General features: G+C 38.5%; 2 protein-coding genes across 4 annotated transcripts in view; one reads left to right on the forward strand and one right to left on the reverse strand.

The window, feature by feature from the left end:
• The first annotated feature begins 11,415 nt into the window (after window positions 1–11,415).
• LOC114499220 (prolyl-tRNA synthetase associated domain-containing protein 1) lies at window positions 11,416–13,292 on the forward strand. Its single transcript, XM_028515193.2, has 2 exons — window positions 11,416–11,608; window positions 12,707–13,292. The coding sequence occupies exons 1-2, from the start codon at window positions 11,474–11,476 to the stop codon at window positions 13,139–13,141; spliced, it is 570 nt and encodes a 189-aa protein (XP_028370994.1). The 5' UTR covers window positions 11,416–11,473; the 3' UTR covers window positions 13,142–13,292.
• Window positions 13,293–15,261: 1,969 nt separating this feature from the next.
• The window catches only part of CCDC88A (coiled-coil domain containing 88A), a 130,991-nt gene continuing 126,753 nt past the window's right edge, over window positions 15,262–19,499 (reverse strand). For all 3 annotated transcript variants that reach the window (XM_028515192.2, XM_028515190.2, XM_036027979.1), the window contains 2 exons: window positions 19,336–19,435; window positions 15,262–18,826 (listed from right to left, as the gene is read on the reverse strand). In XM_028515192.2, the coding sequence (XP_028370993.1) occupies window positions 19,371–19,435 (65 nt within the window). In that variant the 3' untranslated portion in view covers window positions 15,262–18,826; window positions 19,336–19,370. The remainder of the gene's footprint in view (window positions 18,827–19,335; window positions 19,436–19,499) is intronic.

The raw sequence follows: 19,499 nt of genomic DNA on the forward strand, positions 1-19,499 counted from the left end.
TATATATATATATATATATATATATATATATATATATTAGAGAGACAGAGGGAGAAGAAGGGAGGGAAGAGAGGGAAATAAACATCAATAGGTTGTCTCTTGCACACCCCCAGAACTGGGGATCTGGCTTGCAAACCAGACATGTGCCCTGACCAGGAATGCAAACAGTGACCTCTTAGTTTGCTCCATCCACTGAGCTACACCTGCCAGGGCTCCTCCCTTTTTTGTTTGTCTCCCCAGTGCCTACCACAAACGTATGCAATCAGTATTGCTGAATGATTGAATGGAAATCTCTCAAATTTTTTTTCTATTTTTAAATTTTTATTGTTTAAGTACAGTTTTCTGTCTTTTACTCCTATCGCAGTCAACCCTGGAAATCTTTTTAATGAACCTAATACTCATACACTTGAAAATGATTGGAGTTCATTCTAATTGCTATCATTTTACTTACCATTCACAAATACACACTGAAGTGCAATTTCTGCAAGAAATTGTTGTTTGCTCTCTTATATGTCTTGCCAAACAGTTGAGAAACAAGCAGAAATTGGTTGGTAGAACATCAAAGTAGTAGTCATATCTTTCCCCAATATTAAAGTGAAAATAATTGATACTTTTCTAATCATGAAGGTAGCACACCTAATGAAGCAAACTCTAGCACTATATCAAAATATAGACACGTGTTTTTTTTTAAAGATAAGGTCAATTAAAGGAACAGAAGAGCCAACCTGAAAGAGCTCCCAAGGCCAAATATGGAAACAGCTGAATCACAAAATAACGTAGTATTGGATTATAACCCAAAGTATCAAACAAGTATACTTCTGTCCATACTGATAAAAATAAATTACCAAATAAATAAAGAATGCAGCAGAGGGGACAATTCCAAGTAATACAAGTATATAATGCACTAGGAGGTAAAGCTTAATTCCCCTCCTTTTGAGTGTGGGATGAATTTAGTGACTTGCTTCCAAAGAATGGACCAAAGAGTATAGAAAGGGGAAAACAGTAACTTCACAGTGGAGAATGCTGGCAAACACCACCTTAACCAATTAAGCAAGGTGTAAATCACCAGTAATGTCATGTTGATATCATGTACCCCTTGAAATGTCATGATGAGGACATTCTATCTCTTACAGTATCCTTCCAAAAGGCCTATAACTCTACTCATGGGGAAAACACCAGACAAGCCTAAACTGAACAGCATTCTACAAAATACCTAACAGAACTCTTCAAAACTGTCAAGTTTATGAAAAGCAAGAAAAGACTGAGAAACTATTCCAGATCAGAAGAGACTAAGGAGGCATGATGGCCAAATGCAGTGTCGTCTCCTGGATAGAATCCCGAAACAGAAAAGCACATCAGTGGGAAAAGTGGTAAAATCTGAATAAAGTAGTTTAGTTAACTTTAATACCCCAGTGTTAATTTCTTCATTTTCACAAATATATTATGGTTAATATCACATGTTAACGCTAGACGAAACCGGGCAAAGGACATTTAGGAACTCTCCATTTTTTTGCAACTTCTCTAATCTAAATTTATTTAAAAATTGAAAGTTTATTTTTTTAAAAAAGAAAGTGAATCAAATCTTAAATCTACCACCTCTCCAGAAATAACCACTTTTATTATTTTGATGAACATCACTTCAGTTATCTCTCTATATAAATACATGTACACATACAATTTTATATAAATGAGATTCATACTATAAATGCTGTTTTTTAATCTTTACAACTTAACCACAAATAATGTTCCCTAATGTCATGGCCTTGGTGAAAGCCATATCTCAGAACTATGAAAAGATAAGTCATAAAAATCAATGAGCAAAGTTTAATCCAAAAAACAGTAAAAAATAAAATAAAACAGAAAAGCAGCTGTATTGTGCAGCCATCCCTTGCCTATCTTACCTAGCAAATTGCTGGAACTTTTGTTGGTTCTGCTTTTCAGCTTACCCTTTCAAGAATTTGGCTGAAATCCCCCTTGAGAGGGTAGGTCACTTTAACATCTAGACCACCTGTAGTTCTTGATGACAATCAGGGATAAACTGCCTTCTACAAGAGGAGCAAGGGGTGAGTTGCTGCCCTGTGCACTTGCGCACACCAGTACTAGAAGGAGCTATAGTCACCTCACTGGGCAGTCCTAAGAAGAGAAAAACACAAGGAACAATGCAAGAACGAAATTTCTTCCAAAGAGAAGTTGATCAAGGATGTAGTAAGATAGTTCAAATTTATAAGGCTTATATCTGTTTTGTTTTCTGTCTCAGCTGTCATATGTTGGCTTCACAAATAAAGCAAAACAAACAAACAAAACCCAAACAAACCCCTCTGCAATATAAATTGCTAGAGAAACAGTGCCAAGATTTTTTAAACTAGAAAAGATGTGAGAACCTGAATTAGAGCAATCTAAAATAATCAGTAATAGTTATAGCTATATTTTTCACAGCCAATTATGTACTAGTCACATAAATATTTTATTCTATTTACTATTTTGTACATCAGTGGTTCTTGGCACATTAGCAGGTTTGAGGTCCACTGATGGTTTAGTTTCCTTTGACTCTGATTTGACAAATACTCCCAATGACAAGTTGGTAATCTACAGAGCACATTTTGGTAAGGTCACTTTACTTTAAATACGTTGCTTTAGGAAAAATTGCTAAACTGTATAATAATAATATGATGTACTAAGGATGAGGCATTGTTCTTAATGCTTTATAGTCCTCATCTCATTAAATACTGCAAGACTGAATGTGTTACTTTTGCACATTAGTTTTAGCAAACTAGAGGAATTGTGTATCACCGAGGAAGTTAAGTGACTTGCCCAAGTCACATCCTTAGTGGTTGGTGAGAAGGACCTAAATTCATGTCTGTTTGATCCAAGGCTATTCCTTAACCACTTCCATATTTGAGGAAGTTGAATTAAAGATCTTTAGGGTTCCAACCAGCTTTGGGATTTTACCTGTTGAACATTTCAATATTAGCATTTTTTCACTTAAATTTTATATCAATCTGTGCCCCAGATGTATGGGGCACGTCTTTGCGTTTCCATTAGTATTTCAGCTATTATTAAAGCAACAATTATCTTTATTGAAAACGGTAAGAGTAACACTTTGTATAATTCTTGGAAATTATGATGTTAATCTCTAGGAACCTCTAATAAAAGACATGTCAATATCATTAAAGGTATCTGCATTGGGCTTTCATCTGCAATGAGATAGTTGTCTCTTTACCATAGACATGCAAATTACACAAAGCTTTTCTGTGGGTCCCCTCTTGAGTCTCCCTAAATTATACTGATTTCTTCTTACACAATTACATCTCTTAAAAATTTGTTTTGTTATAAAGTCTTTGGTTTCTTTTTATTAGCTTTCCTTAGCTATAACCAACAAAACTGTGAGATATTTAAAATGTACCCATGATGATTTGATATACTATACATTGTGAAAGGACCCCCCCAGAGTTTATTAACACAGCCATCACCTCACATACGTTTACTTTTTTTTCCTTTTGGTGAGACCGTTTAAGTTCTACTGTCTTAGCAAATTTCAATTATACAATAATTGAAATTATTGACAATAGTCAATAATTTTTAATTGAAATTAAAGACAATAGTTACCATGTTATACATTAGACCTTCAGACCTTATTCCTCTTATTAACTGAAAGTTTGTGCCCTTTTACCAACCGGTATTCCTTCTTCCTCATTCTTGTCCCAGCTATTTCACTAACTAGAATAAAACTTTGAATAAGATGCTTAACCTTTATGGTATTCAATATCTTTATTACAAAATTAAGGTTAAACTCAGAGTATTATTTTTGAAAAGTTTAAAAATATGACCTAAAATAGCCCTGCCTGGTATAGCTCAGTGGATTGAGTGCAGGCTGCAAACCAAATGGTCACTGGTTTGATTCCCAGTCAGGGCACATGCCTGGGTTGCAGGCCAGGTCCCCAGTAAGGAGCACATGAGAAGCAACCACACACTGATGTTTCTCTCCCTCTTTCTCCTTGCCTTCCCCTCTCTCTAAAAAGAAATATTTAAAAATATATGACTTAAATATAAAGTGACAATATGTCTAAAGACATATTTAACTCCATGAGGGAACTAGCAAGATGGTAAGTAAGCCTCATTCAAAGGGGCCAAGTATTTACAGTGACTGAACAAATGAATGCTCAAATAAGATTGATAATATGTACAAAATTAGTTAATACCCTGCAGTACAATAAAGCTATAACTGTTGGGACTCTATTCTGTCCTCTTTTTGCCCTCTGAATTCGTCTTTCACATCTCAGAGGACTTCTTTGACCCACTCGGTCCTCCCCAGAGCTAGGTGAGTTTCCCCTATTATGGGCTCTCACAGCATCACATGTGTCCTTCTTAGCACTTGCACCCAGGCAATGTAACATCTGGTCTGTGATTCTTTGACTAATATCTGTGTCCTCCAACAGACAGTTTGCTGCACAGGGCAGGGCCCTGTCAGGTTTTGCTCACCACTATACTTCCAGTGCTGAGCTGATCATCCATCATGTTTTACTGAATTGAATTTAATAAGCCCCAAGTCCCCACATGTTAATTACTGAGATTTCCTCCCTTCTCCACTTGCAACTTAGGAGCCAGGCAACTGGACTGTGAGATTATCGTCTTCTATGTCACAGTTCCTCACTGAGCAATGATGCTCAGAGGGTACTTGTGCCACATTTGCTCTGGCCAGGCTGCCTCAGGTGGACTGCCTTCCACTGATGGCACGTGCCCATCTTGCTATCCACTGAGAGAAAGAATGCCAGTAAGGGACTATTCTCCCCACTCCCGGCTTCCCCACTCCAGTCCTCACCCTCTCTTTTCACTCCTGGGTCCATCTGCCTTCCCCTCCTTTATTCTAGGAACTAACCTCCATGTTTCCTGTCCTGGGATAAGTCTTCTTCCTTTAGATGAAGGCCTTTAGAAACCAACCTTCATAGAATGGGATTATGGAAAGAAGACACTAATACTAATTAGGGGTTTTTTTAGTTACTTTGTTATACAGGTGTGTGTGTTTTGAAGCAAAATGGGGGCTGTATTGTCTGTATAGTACTCTTCTATAATTGGTCTTCCCCATTTACTGAATTGTATTTCTCTTTGTCCTTAAATATTGTGAGTGTAGAGACTTCCGGCCAACATGGAGGCGTAGGTAGACACACACACTGTGCCTCCTCGCACAACCAAAATAAGGACAACAATTTAGAAGCAAAATAACAACCAGTAGTGACAGAAAATTGAACTGTATGGAAGTCGGACAACCAAGGAGTTAAAATAGACACGTTCATCTAGGCCGGTAGGAGGGGCAGAGTCAGGCAGCTGGGCGGAGAGGGGTCACAGCACAAAAGCAGTGGCACTGGGTGTGTAAGGCATCCTGGGCCCTCAAGACCACAGTGGGCGGACCCTGGGCGCACAGGCAGTGGCTGGCAGACCCCAGGCACGGGATGGCAACAGGCAGACCCAGTGAGGCAGTGATTATGAAGTGAGGCACTTCATGCAAGGCTGACCAGGCCGTCCCACATTCATGCACAGATAAGCCAGGTGAAACTGGGGAGTGAGGCAGACTACGCAACCCAGAGTCCCAGTGCCAGGAAATAGTCTCAAACCATCGATTGAAAACACCTGTGGTGGTTGAGGTGCTGGGAGAGACTCCCAGCCTCACGGGAGAGTTTGTTGGAGAGACCCACGGGGTCCTAGAATGTGCACAAGGCCACCTGCATGGGAATCAGCACCGGAAAGGCCCAGTTGGCTTGCGGGAAGAGGTGGAAGTGACTGAAAACTGGCAGAGAGAGGAGCAAGCGCCATTGTTCCCTCTCAGGCCCCTCCCCCACATACAGCATCGCAACCCAGTGACTGGGTTGCCCTGCCCTGGTGAACACCTAAGGTTCCACCCCTCATATGTAACAGGCACAACAAGACCAAAAAAAAAAAAAAAAAAAAAAAAAAAAAAAAAAAGAAAAAAGAAAAGAAAATGGCCAAAACGGAAGAACAGATCAAAGTTCCGCAGCAAATATAACTAAGCGACCAAGAGATAGCCAACCTATCAGATGCACAGTTCGAAGCACTGGTGATCAGGATGCTCACAGAATTGGTTGATTTTGGTCGCAAATTAGATGAAAAAATGAAGGCTACACTAAGTGAAATGAAGGAAAATGCACAGGGAACCAATAGTGATGGGAAGAAAACTGGGACTCAAATCAATGGAGCGGACCAGAAGGAAGAAAGAAACAATCAAACAGAAAATAATGAAGAAACAAGAATTCAAAAAAAATGAGGAGAGGCTTAGGAACCTCCAGGACATCTTTATACATTCCAACATCCCAATTACAGACGTACCAGAAGGAGAGGAGGAAGAGCAACAAGTGGAAAAGTTATTCGAACAAATAATAAAGGAGAACTTCCCCATTCTGGCAAAGGAAATAGACTTCCAGGAAGTCCAGGAAGCTCAGAGAGTCCCAAAGAAGTTGGACCCAAGGAGGAACACACCAAGGCACATCATAATTATATTACCCAAGATAAAAATGAAAGAGAGAATTCTAGAAGCAGCAAAAGATAAGGAGACAGTTACCTACAAAGGAGTTCCCATCAGACTGTCAGCTGATTTCTCAAAAGATACCTGGTAGGCAAGAAGGGGCTGGAAAGAAGTATTCCAAGTCATGAAAGGCAAGGACTTACATCCAAGATTGCTCTATCCAGCAAAGCTTTCATTTAGAATGGAAGAGCAGATAAAGTGCTTATCAGAGAAGGTCAAGTTAAAGGAGTTCATTATCACCAGGCCCTTATATGAAATGTTAAAGGGACTTATCTAAGAAAATGAAGATAAAAAACATGTACAGTAAAATGACAGCAAACTCACAGTTATTAACAACCACACCTAAAACAAAAACAAAATCAAACTAAGCAAACAACTAGAACAGGAACAGACCCACAGAAATGGAGAACACACGGAGGGTTAGCAACAGGGGAGTGGGAGGAGGAGAGAGGGGGAAAAGGCACAGAGAATAAGTAGCATAGATGGTAGGTAGAAAATAGACAGGGGAGGGCAAGAATAGTATGAGAAATGTAGAAGCTAAAGAACTTATGACACATGGACATGAACTAAAGGTGGGAAATGTGGGTGGGAGAGGGTGTGCAGGGTGGAGGGGAGTGAAGGGGGAAATGAGACAACTGTAATAGGATAATCAATAAAATATATTAAAAATATTGTGAGTGTGATGGAGAATATACTTGAAGGAAGTGTGTCACCTAATTTATTTAACAGGCCCCTTTATGGTGGTATAGTCCTTGTCTCCTGCTCCCAGCTTCTCTTTCTGCTCTGCTGTTCACACCAAATCGTAATGCCCAGGACACGTTGTGCTTTTTCATCTCCACCCCTCAATTCCTGGAGTTTCCTCAGCTGGAACACACTTTTTTCCCCTGGCAAATTCCTACTTATTATTGAAACTGGTATCATCTTCCTCTAAAGCTTTCCTTGGTGTACACTGCAGTCGGCTTATTGCCTTTCCTCTGGGCTCCCAATGCTTCCTCAAGCATCTATGATTGTTGCACTAGGCATGGTTTCTTGGCTTTATCCCCTGTGAATGTCAGTTCTCGATTTGCTAGACTTTAAGGTCTTTGAGGAGAAGCATAACATACACAGAAGATATGTTGAAGAGACACAGATTGGGGCTAGCATTTGCCACCCCCCACCATCCTCCTGCTCTTTTTTTTTAAAGATTTTATTTATTTATTTTTAGAGAGGGAAGAGAGGGAGAAAGAGGGAGAGAGAGAAACATCAATGTGCGGTTGCTGGGGGTCATGGCCTGCAACCCAGGCATGTGCCCTGACTGGGAATCGAACCTGTGATACTTTGGTTCGCAGCTTGCGCTCAGTCCACTGAGCTATGCCAGCCAGGGCTCTCCTGCTCTTTTTATGTATGCAAAGTTTCTTAGGATGGCTTTCAGCTGACCTGTCCTGGAATTGCCCTGTTTCACCCAGTGATGGGGATTTCTAACATTCTTCACCTAACAAATGCAATGATGTCCAATCTCCTTGGTATTGATAAATATTTTATGATTTTGGCCTTTTTATTTCCTTTCTCAGGGAAGCTACAATTCTAGCTGTTTCTTTACTTTGAGCAGACATAAGGTGAAAGTCTCTTGTCCTGGACCCTGCCATAATTCCATCTTCTAGCCCTCTTTCCCAGGTTCTGTTCTTAACTGTCAAGTATCCACACTCTTCCTGATGAGAGTAAGAGTACTTCCCTCAATGTGTTCCTGTAGAAATGCCACAGACTTATTAAGTCTTTTTCATTTGTAAAATAATTTGGCTATGTGCATTTTCCACCCATCTCCTAGAATCATGAGGTTTCATATTCAAGTTCTGTGACTAAATATCTAGTTCCTCAAGTTAATGCTGATAATTTAAATGTAATGTTTTCTGTTGTTGTTTGCAAAATAAATTTGAAATTGTATTTGCTTTGAGGACAATGCCAAGGATAGCATTTCATTTATATTTAATATGATGCTGACAAATAAATATTGCTTTGAACCTGGGTTAGCTTAACAGTGACACAATGTATTTTTACTATAGACAAATTTAGCTCTGTTTTCTAATAAAAATCTTTGATTGTAAGACTAGTTTGGAGCAGGATACTTGGTAATTCAACAACAGGTACACTAAAATTAAGAGAACGTTAGTCTAGACCAGGGGGAAAAAGTAGTTTGGGCTAGAGTAGTGGTTTTCAACCTTTTTCACATCATGGCACACAGAAACTAATTACTAAAATTCCATGGCATACCAAAAATTATATTTTTGCCTATATGACCAAAATAGGTATAATTTTGATTGATTTTCAGAAATAATAATAGTAAGTACCTACCCTTTTTGCTCCAAATAGACTGTTTTAAAAAATCAGGTGCCTATATTTGTATATAAGAATTTCTGGTACCAAGAATTAACCATCAGACACAATCTTATTATGTGACATGACCAATAAGATGCAACTCTGTTATATAATCTATACATTTATGGTTTAAGACAGGGCATTCACACAGGAAGATTATTGTCGTATTGGCTGTTGTTAATTTTTATTTCACAATCTAAGGGAAAAGAGGTCAGTGTTTTTGACTAAATAGTCAGGTGCTGCATTAAAAAAAACCTTACACTACACTGGTTACAAATCGCTAGGTTAGGGTGATGGAGGTGGTGAGAAGGGAATGGATTTGAGAAACAACTATGATGGATTAGCTATGAGGAAGCTGGGTGGTGGTGGGGAGTGGAAGTAGGGCTCCAGGAGGGATTCGTGTCTTGTTGATGGATGGTGGTTCAATCCCAAAAAGATTCTAGGTCAAAACACTCGATTACCCCAGACAATGTGCTGGATGTCACTGCCAGTTTTACCTCTTTTCATTCTCCCTTTGTAGCTGTCATGGAGATCCTACCCTAGGTTAATGTTTTCCTACTTTTGGACATAATTTACATTGCTTAGATTCTATCCGATTCCAATTCTTTCCGCTGTCTACTCTCAGGTCACCGTGATTGGATTTGGATAATCTTGAAAGTCTTCGAATGTTTAAGGACAATCATTTTGGATATGTCTTATCTTCAAATGTATGATCTTTGCTCTTCTATTGCTTTCTACTTCCACTCTTAGAGGGAAATTTAGTGGGAACAAGTGAGCCACACTACAATTTACATGCTGAAGTAAATTTTAATTAATGAGTTGAGTGTTCAAAATAAAATAATAGGTTAAATGTGAAAGCCATTAACATTCATTCAGTGGCTATGTGAGTCAAGACATAAACAAAGCTAATTCACAAGTGGGGAATGGAAATAATAAACATGGAAAAAATGTTCCAAATAAGCCTTTCCTCTTTCTATGTTTTCTAAACACTCTAATGTAGTATGTTTGCTTTTTAAAAAAAGATTTTAGTTATTTATTTTTAGAGAGGGGAAGGGAAGGAGAGAGGGAGAGAAATATCAATGCATGGCCACCTCTCCTGCACCCCATACTGGGAACCTAGCCCACAACCCAGGCATGCGCCCTGACTGGGAGTTGACCCAAGGACCCTTTGGTTCACAGTCTGGCGCTCAACCCAGTGAGCCACACCAGCCAGGACAGTAATGTAGTATGTTTGCTTTTGGTTTTGACCTCAACTTAGGTGACCATCAGTATTAAGTAGCCTGTTGTTGGTTCTATAATCAGACATCAAAAAATTAGAGGAAACAAGAATTATAAGGGAGACATAGCTTAATAGTTTTAAGAGGCGGGTTAAGCTGAGAAGTTTTACAATTGAGCTATCCAAGACCAATTCTGAGTGAAATTGTGAAGGTGGTTCTGATTTACTTCTCTTTTGCAGTTTCCTCCTAGGCCATTATGCTGGTGTTTTCTGAAGAGGCTTCCTTCTCCAGGCCTTCGGTTTGTACCCCAGAAATGACCTAAATTTATTCACACAAGAATTGAATGCCTCGAGGAATATCTACGTTTATCTGGGATTTGAGGCTTAGTCTAAATTCATAAATGAAACCCTAATATGAAAATTCAGGCCTCATTCAAGGGGTGAGGGAAGGTTTCGAAGGTTAGTGGAAAGCACCACACCAAGAGGTAGGCAAACTGCTGCTAAGAAAGTTGAGTCCGGGTTGCCACAGCTAGTTATTCATAGATGAAGAGCAACAAAAGTTAACTTTCAGAAAAGGTAAGATGTAAAATTATCATTTAAAAATTATAAGTTGAGAAGTCTTAAAAGGATGGGGATTTTTGGCACCGTCCGCTCTCCCGTGCTCGTTATCCAGCTCGGAGTTTCCCCCGTGAAATCTGAAACGGGTCCCCTTACACAGAGGACAAGCAAAAACCCGAAGAGGCAGGCTACTGCATATCGGTAGGTGACAGGTTTAATAGGCAAGGGAACTTATTTAGGCGCCTTGTCGTGGGTGGCTGCAAGATGAAATCTCCATTCTTATTCTTGGGTTTGTACAGAGGCCTTAACAAGGTTCAGTCGCCTATACTGCCCAGGTGGTCTTAACTTACTACTTTCTCAAGGTTGCCCCCTTCAGGTGGTTCCAGTACCGAAACAGTGGGCTGCGGACTGGAGTTCCGAGGGCGGGGAGGTGGGTGAGGAGCCTGATTGCTCCCATTCATTCAGCTCTGGATCTGTCGGAGGTCAAATCCTCTCTGGGACCAACTTCAACACTCCTTAAACTGAACGTCGCTACTAGGCCTGATGCTACTTAAATGGCAGCTATGTTGGGTATAGGAACCAGAAGCGGGGTTAGGGAAGGCTACGAGAATGAAGGCGCCTCCCTCCTGTGGGACACCAGGTAAGGAACCCTGCAGGTGCTGCAAGGCTGTCTCCACGGACAGTTTTCGTGGACCTGCAAGGAGAGGCGCAACAAGACGGCGCCGCCCACCTCCCGACAGCGCCGGCCCTGGGGTTCCGGCGGCAGCCTTAGTCCCTCCCGGCACTAGGCACTTCCGTCTCAACCTCCAGGGATGCCAGGCACTTCCTCTCAAACAATCTCTTCCCCAGGCCTCGACAGCCCAATGGCCCGAGCCGAGTTGCGCGCGGCTCTCGAGCAGCGGCTGGACGCCCTCGGCATCCGCACGGAGGTCGTGGAGCATCCGGAGGTGAGGCGCTGGCCCCGAGACGGCCGGGCCGGGGCGGGGCGGCGGTGGTGGGCGCCCCTGTGGGGTCCGTCCCGCGGGGCCGCGAAAACGTCGGTTCTAGGGCTTTTCCCGGGTTGCAGTACGGAAGGGACTTGACAGGAACATCGAAAGCCTCTCGATTTGGGATTACGATGTTATTGGGAGAAATTTTGTGCACCTAGAACTGGTGTGGGCTGTTGGTCAGTGTGTCCACTTTACGTGTAGCTAAAATAAGTTACCAAGCAGTAAGCCGTCCCTGCAATGGCTACAGAGTATCAGGCGCCATGCACACAGCAGGGCACCAAGTTTAGGGAGTTTAGTAATTTTTTTACAGAGAAGGAAAGGGAGGAAGAGAAACAGCGACGTGACAGGAACCTCGATTGGCTCCCTCTCGCACGCCCTCAACCGGGTACCTGGCCCACAACCCAGGAATGTGCCGTGGCGGGGACCCAACAGCGACCTTTTGGTTTGGCGGACGGTCCTCAAACCAGTTAGGTATTTTAACATGGTTTAGTGTATATAAAGATGTGCAAATGTATCACGAGACCAATTGTAACTTGAGAACTGCAGGGACACAGTTTTTACTTATGAAACTAATAGTGGTAGCTAAATATGGTAATCGTCAAAGGGTGGGTAGAGAAGTCCATTAGAAGTCTTACCTTTACAAATTTAACGTCAAAATTATATTGTTTTCTGTGATCTTCTTCCCTCCACATATCGCCAGCTTTCTGATGTTCTCCGTTAGTGCAGGGTCTCCTAGCGCCCTCAGTATGGTTATATATTTGTAGACTGGATGTTGTCACCTGACCTGGATGTAATTATAATGCTAAGGAGTCTGGGCTTTTATAAACTTTCAATACCAAAAGTTTGAAGAAAAAACAAAAAGCATTTTAGGAATGCGGGGGCCTGGCCAACACACTGGAATAGAGAACTGCAACTACTTGAGGTCTTGGTGTAAGGAATTGAGTACTTCCTAACCGTGCTGTTTCCACCCAACAAGCAAAATACATACAACTGTATAAGCATGCAGTGGTGCATACACGCAATATTATTTTAAATTCTCACGTGATTATTTTACAGGTGTTTACAGTTGAAGAAATGATGCCTCACATCCAGCATTTGAAAGGAGCACATAGTAAGAACTTATTTCTTAAAGACAAAAAGAAAAAAGGCTATTGGCTGGTGACAGTTCTTCATGACAGACAAATTAATTTAAATGATCTTGCCAAGCAGTTAGGTGTTGGGAGTGGAAATCTGCGGTTTGCTGATGAAACGGCCATGCTAGAAAAACTACAAGTTGGCCAAGGCTGTGCCACACCCTTGGCACTATTTTGTGATCATGGAGATGTGAAATTTGTTCTGGATTCTGCTTTTTTGGAAGGCGGACATGAGAAGGTGTACTTTCATCCAATGACCAATGCTGCAACCATGGGATTGAGCCCTGAAGACTTTCTTACATTTGTGAAGAAGACAGGACATGATCCCGTAGTACTAAATTTTGATAAAAACAACTAATCGGGCTAATGTTTAGAATACATTTCTGAAAGTTGTGTTTCTTATGTGTAATTTGTAAAAAGGATTAATAGTAAGAACATTTAGCACCTTGGTTTGGTGACTAAAGTCATTTTAGGAGGGATATTTTATCTTAAAGCTGTTTTTAAAAAGATCTATTGAGGTAGTGTTAGCTCAGATAACCCTGGCCCCATCCTCCATTCCCTATAACTCATTACAGAAATGCCTTCATGGGTGGCTGGGTTGGGATGGGAGTAAAAGATAGAGAATTGTACTGCAACAATAATTAAAATTAAAAAAATGCCTTCAGAAATTAAGAGCAACATCAAAACTAAGATGAACTATTCTACATCTTCATTAGGGTGTTTATTGTACTTGAAAAAAGGGGCAGAAAAGTATATATAAAATTATGCATATGATAGTGTACAGAAGGAAAAATTAAAAGGAATATATTAAATTATTGAAAATGGTTACCAATGGGGAATGAGGATTAAGGAATTTAAAACTCCCCTGCAAGATAATTAAAATAAACATGGGCAAGGGCTAAGAAATTCCATCACTGGGTGTTTCTAATCATGATTTTCGGTGGAAAAATAAGCTGACTTTTTATAAAACTATATCTTTAGAAAATTTTAATCTAGAAAAATCACTCAACATAGGGATGGGAAATGTTACAATAATTATACCACTAAAATTATATTTTAAAACAATAGCAGAATATACACAAGCCATCAGAAGGATTTGTTTAGTCTTTGTTCAAAGGTTGGAAATGTGAACATAAGTTTCTTCTTTCCTCTCAGATATACTGAAATTTTACTTATCCCCTTTCCATTATGGCATATGAAAAGTGTAAGATCCCAGGATTATGTACTGTCAGTTGTCACATAAACGTGGTTCAGAAATAGAGTGAGTAAAATTGACATTTTTTTCACCTCACTTAAATTCAAACAAAAAACCCTTTCTCAGTTGATGGTATGGTGTAGGCAGACTACAAAACTAGTCTACAGGTCCTGTCATAAAAATTCTCATTTTCCTCTGGTACAATCAAATGGGATATTCATTAACATAACCATATCTTCCTAAGTTTGATCACTCAAAAAATTCCACTTGGTAGAGATGTATTTAATTTATACCAATTTGTGTTACTAGTAGGTAAAATAAAAACTTGTCATTCCTTGGTATGATTAGAAACTACAAGTCTATTCATGGCAGAATTTTTTAAAATTTATTTTTAGAGAGGGGAAGGGAGGAAGAGAGAGAGAGAAACATTAATGTGTGGTTGCATCATGTACCCACAACCAGGGTCCTGGCCTGCAACCCTGGCATGTGCCCTGATGGAATCAAACCAGCGACCCTTTGGTTCTCAGGCTGGTGCTCAATCCACTAAGCCACATCAGCTGGGGCTCATGGCAGAAATTTTGCAAGACATAGAATGTATTTAAGTGATGTGGAATTAGTAAGAAATCCTTTCCATAAATGATAAACCTATTCGGAGTTGCCGTGTTAGTTTTTACATACTCTGTACTGTATATTTACGGTTGCTTTGCATATAAAATGAAGATTTAATGAATAGAATCAAAGACAATGAGGACCTCAGATAAGTGGTATAACTTCCCTTCCCCACCTTATGACAGAAAAAGGCAAAGATTGACCTGCAAGGACACAGGTCTGGTTGCCACCTGTAACATTCTGCCTCCAAGGGCTAAGTGAAAATGAGATGGTGATTTGTACAATCTATTAATGCACTGGCCTGGCCAAAAAAGTCCGTTTAGTTTTTTCCGGTAAAATAAAAGACACATTTTTCATTTTCACCAGTAACTTTATTGATCTGGATATTTTGAGTATGTTGGCTGTCTCCTGAATGGCATAACGATTAAGTTCTCAACATCCTGATCTGATCATTATCTACCTGACCATGGAGCATCATCAGTGAGAAGTCTTCAACACCAAACCTCACAAACCACTTTTGACATGTTTTTATCAGTCGTGCACCTTTTTGCATCTCAGGTGCTCTTTTACCTTTCTTGAAATAATAAAGCACAGTATACTGAAAATGTTGCATATTTTCTTCCATCTTCAATATTAAAATGGCTACACAAAAACCAATTTTTATAAGTTTTTTTAATGCACACTGATATGACAGCTGTCACAATACAACATAACAAAACTGTTCCGAATAAAGATAAAAGACAACTAAGCACTACTAGAACCATCTCATGGAAAAAACCAAACAGACTTTTTGGCCAACTGATACTCTTCTCATTCTCCCAAAACCTCTAATACCTATGCCAAAATGATTAGGATAGAATCATCTAAACAAGGTTATGGATAATGTCTGAAAATAGGTTTTCCAGGACAAATAGAAAAGAAGGAACAATACCTGGCTAAATTATATTTTATAATTTTTAAATGATTACTAACCACTTATAAAAATTACCTTTGTTTTATTTCTTTATATCAGTTTGATAAGTGAATGTTAAACCAACCTAAGTAAAAAAAGTAAACACTAAAATGATAAATGATGAATGCTTTTAAAAAGATAAACAATGGTGTATCTTTTGCGTATAAACTGGATTTCTATGGCTGATATTAGGTATTGCCAAGTAATAAAACATTTTGCTATTCAACTCCGAATCCCTCAGTAGCAATATTTTTAAAGGAAATGTTACAACTTTTATATTACTTGATTTGGTATTTAATAACAGTTATAAGTACAATGGCAAACATTGAAAGAGAACCCTTAGGAGAAAAGAAAAAGACAATTTGTGATCAGGTTTTGTTAAAGAGTATTATAAGTGCAACTTTATCCATAAGCATTCCTTTTAAGGCATTTTCATTGTCCAAATATTTCAACATGTACATCACGGTTTATATTGTAAAATGGGCTCTTTCTGTATTATTAATTCAAGACTCAAAGAAAAAACATGTCTTAGGACTAAGGGTAGCAGAAAAGAAAAAAAAATCACCACTTTTTTCATAAGTAACTTAAAATACAAACCATTTAGCATACATATTACTCATTGTAATTCCAGATTTGGTACAATATCTTTTTCACTTCCTGACACAAACTGTTAAGACAGTGCAGGCTGTAATATTTCATTTGTGAGGTGGCTGCAATTCTGTAACATGCACAGTGATTTTTCAATAGGCTCTTACCATGCCTTGCATGAAAGGTGCTACAATACAAACCTGTTTCGTGAACTCTTTGGTAACCACCAGCTCAGAAACTTGGACCAAACATTTCCACTGAAGCTCTTACCCTGTATTTTCAATTCTTCAGTTTTTTTTTTTTTGTGGGGGGGGGGTAGGTGGGGCAGGGATTAGGTATAGATTTAGAATAGATAATTAAAGTGTGTCAGGCCCCAGTCAGAAAGACCCTGGTTTGTTTCTAGTTGGCCATACCATTTTGTTTGGCAGAAGTAGTTTAAGGAAAAAGAGTGACTTCCTCTAAGTTTGCTCCCAGTGGTATCTTTTGGAGAAAGTAAAATACTTATGTGGCTATTTTCTAGTCCTTTCTTGAAATGTTATGAAAAGGGGGATGAATATAATTTAGAATATTCCCATTTTTGCAGTCTCAAGTGTTCCCTTGGTTGTTGCTTTAACGGGGCTCTCTCAGGGGCAGCCTACTCACACTGGGTATTTTATAGGCTGCCGTTAGCATTTTCTCCTTGAAGAAACAATATGCTGCTTATGTCAGCAGGTCCTGGACAGGTCAAGCTGTGATGGCATTCACCTTCATTGGGCCACCTCCTACTCCTTAATTTCAACTTTCAGTAATTGTCCTGGGATGTGTCCTAGTTGTGCAAATTAGAAGCTAGTTAATATAAATCTAAGTTACCCACTTACTGTATTTTAGCTAAAACATAATTTCTATATTTCCATTTATCCACCTAAAAATGAATTTACATTTTTTACATGCAAGTGTCTCTAGACTGCCATGATGCCCATTATCAATTTGATACTTGAATCTAGGGAGTCATGATGTAGAGAGATTTTTTGAAGTCTAGAGAATAGGTTTCAAATATGTCTGTTGTGTAACATTTGTATTTTAGTAAGAATCCTTTGTATTTACATTACATAGCACCTTTCATCCAAGAGTTTAAAAGTGATTTAACTTTACAGCATTATTTGGCGGCAAAACCTAAGGTAATGGTGGTATTTAAGTTAGCAAATCCAAGTTTGCTAATTTCCTTTTAATCTAGTCAACTATACATTCTTTCTTTTCATTAATGGTCTTTCTGAAAGTAGACTTTGAACACAACATTGCTACTGACCTACCAAAATACAAAGATAAATAAATGAGAAAGAGAGAGGAGGAGGGGGCAGGGAAGAGAGAGGAAAGGAGAAGGAGAATACATTTCTCATGGCAGCTAGGTTGGTGATGAAACACACAGTTCATAAACCCACACTGGAATATGGAATTCCTCCACAAATATTTTTAGAGCTGTTAATGAGCCTAAGAAGCACACTGTTAAAATAAAAAACACAGCTTCTTTCTCATTTTATACCTTTAAGATCCCTGGTATTTATGTTAAATAATGAATTTGTATTAACCAGTATCAATGAATTTTTTTTGATTTCATAAGAAAATAAAACTGATATAAAATTGAAACTACAAAAAACTGATGTTTCCCTGGGTTAAATTAACTAAATCTACTTTTTTTGTGCTTTCAAATGTTCAAGGTAACAAATGTATACAAATATTTCAAAAGTACCAATAATAGTTACCAACTTTAATGTAACATTATAAAGAAAACAAAAAAATCTTATTGATAAGTGATAGCCTTAATAATAAATGAGTTCCTGGCAAAATGCAGATCATAGTATTATTTACATTATTTTTGCCATAAGAAAGCTTCTTAAGCAACAGTCAGCTCTCAAGTTAAAAAAAACAAACACACATACATAACCCAACACTAAAGACAGGAAATGAATTAAAATACGACAGCTTCATCTTAGGAATGCCATTTGCTGGAAAATCACCTTACTAAAAAAGTTTCAGAAAAACACTCAACTTGGATCCACATGTGAATGTTTAGTGTTGCTTACTGGGGAATATGGATAGATAATATTACTGTATTTTAATTAACTCCTATCATTATGGATTTTTCAGATTTATCTTATAAGCCAAATTTCTTTTTCAGTGCATCAAAATAATTGGCTTCAAAAAAAGAATACCAACACATGCAGTCTGCTAACCAAATAAGGCTCTGGCATGCCAAAACAATGTTCTCAATCTTGATATATAGTACATTCCACAACATACTACAGCATTTAATTTAGATTTACACAACTAAATATAAATGACTAGATTTCAGCTAATATTAGAAGCATTAAGCAAACATGGGTAAATTCATAAACAAATGATGAAAGAAGTAGGTTGTTCTTGGAGTACTTCTTGAAACCTCAAAACACTTGATCCTTAGCGAGAGAACATCCTTTATTCAGTAGATCTTACAAGTACAATGTATAGTAAGTCCTAAAACCTTCTAAAAATTTTGGCAGTTGACTCCAGTAGTGCTCCTTGATTCAAGGAAGGAATGAAGGTTTGTATTTCTTGCCTGCTCTAGTCACGCAGGATTGTATAAAGTCTCCTTAAAGATTTTAAAAAATGATTTCTATAGTTGGGTGGCTTGTTACTTCAGAAATAAAGGCTTCATACTGAGAAAATGAAGGACACTTTTCTCTCTGTATTTAGTTGAAAGGTAGAAAGAAGAAAGAAAATATAAGAAAAGCTTGAAGATGAGAGATATAAAATACAGAGCAGCCACTACAAGAACAGCATGCACCAGATATTTCTATAGGAATGAGAATGACAGAAAGTCAGAGACATGTTTTCTTCAAGTGGCACTTAGTTTATCCTCAATTACCAAGAACACTGTGGCAAAGTTGTTTTCCTACCACAAAAAAGAAAAGCCTTCAAACTAAAAAAAAAAGAAATTCCTAGAAGATTGATTACTCACTACTAAAATTAAATTTAAATTGAGGGGAAAATTAATTCTGAAAATTTGCTTCCTGTCTGACAAAAAAAAAATTATGGCAATCAAATAATCTTGCTTTACAAGTAGGACAGAAGTCATGAATGAAGCAAGCAATATTTACATCTGTTAATGCAATATGCACTTGTTCTTATACTTAATGCGGTTAGTTTGTATAAATGAGACTAATCTCATTTACATTTGGAGTAAGAAACTCACCACTTGGCCCACATGTCATGTAGTGGGTAATAGAATTAGGAGCTTTGTTGCTCCCTAGACCTGCTTTTTGAATTTCTGCTTTCTTGTACTTTGTCCACATCTGCAGGAAAAAAGCATTTCATGTTATTTAATCAAAGGTTACACATGACACAATTCATGAAGAT

This window comes from Phyllostomus discolor, chromosome 6 (genome assembly GCF_004126475.2).
Source record: "Phyllostomus discolor isolate MPI-MPIP mPhyDis1 chromosome 6, mPhyDis1.pri.v3, whole genome shotgun sequence".
Taxonomy (NCBI): Eukaryota; Metazoa; Chordata; class Mammalia; order Chiroptera; family Phyllostomidae; genus Phyllostomus; species Phyllostomus discolor.

Coding starts and splice junctions, on each gene's coding strand:
- LOC114499220 (XM_028515193.2), top strand. CDS start 11,474: ATGCCAGGCACTTCCTCTCAAACAATCTCTTCCCCAGGCCTCGACAGC. Junction 11,609..12,706: donor AGGTCGTGGAGCATCCGGAG/GTGAGGCGCTGG, acceptor ATTATTTTACAG/GTGTTTACAGTTGAAGAAAT.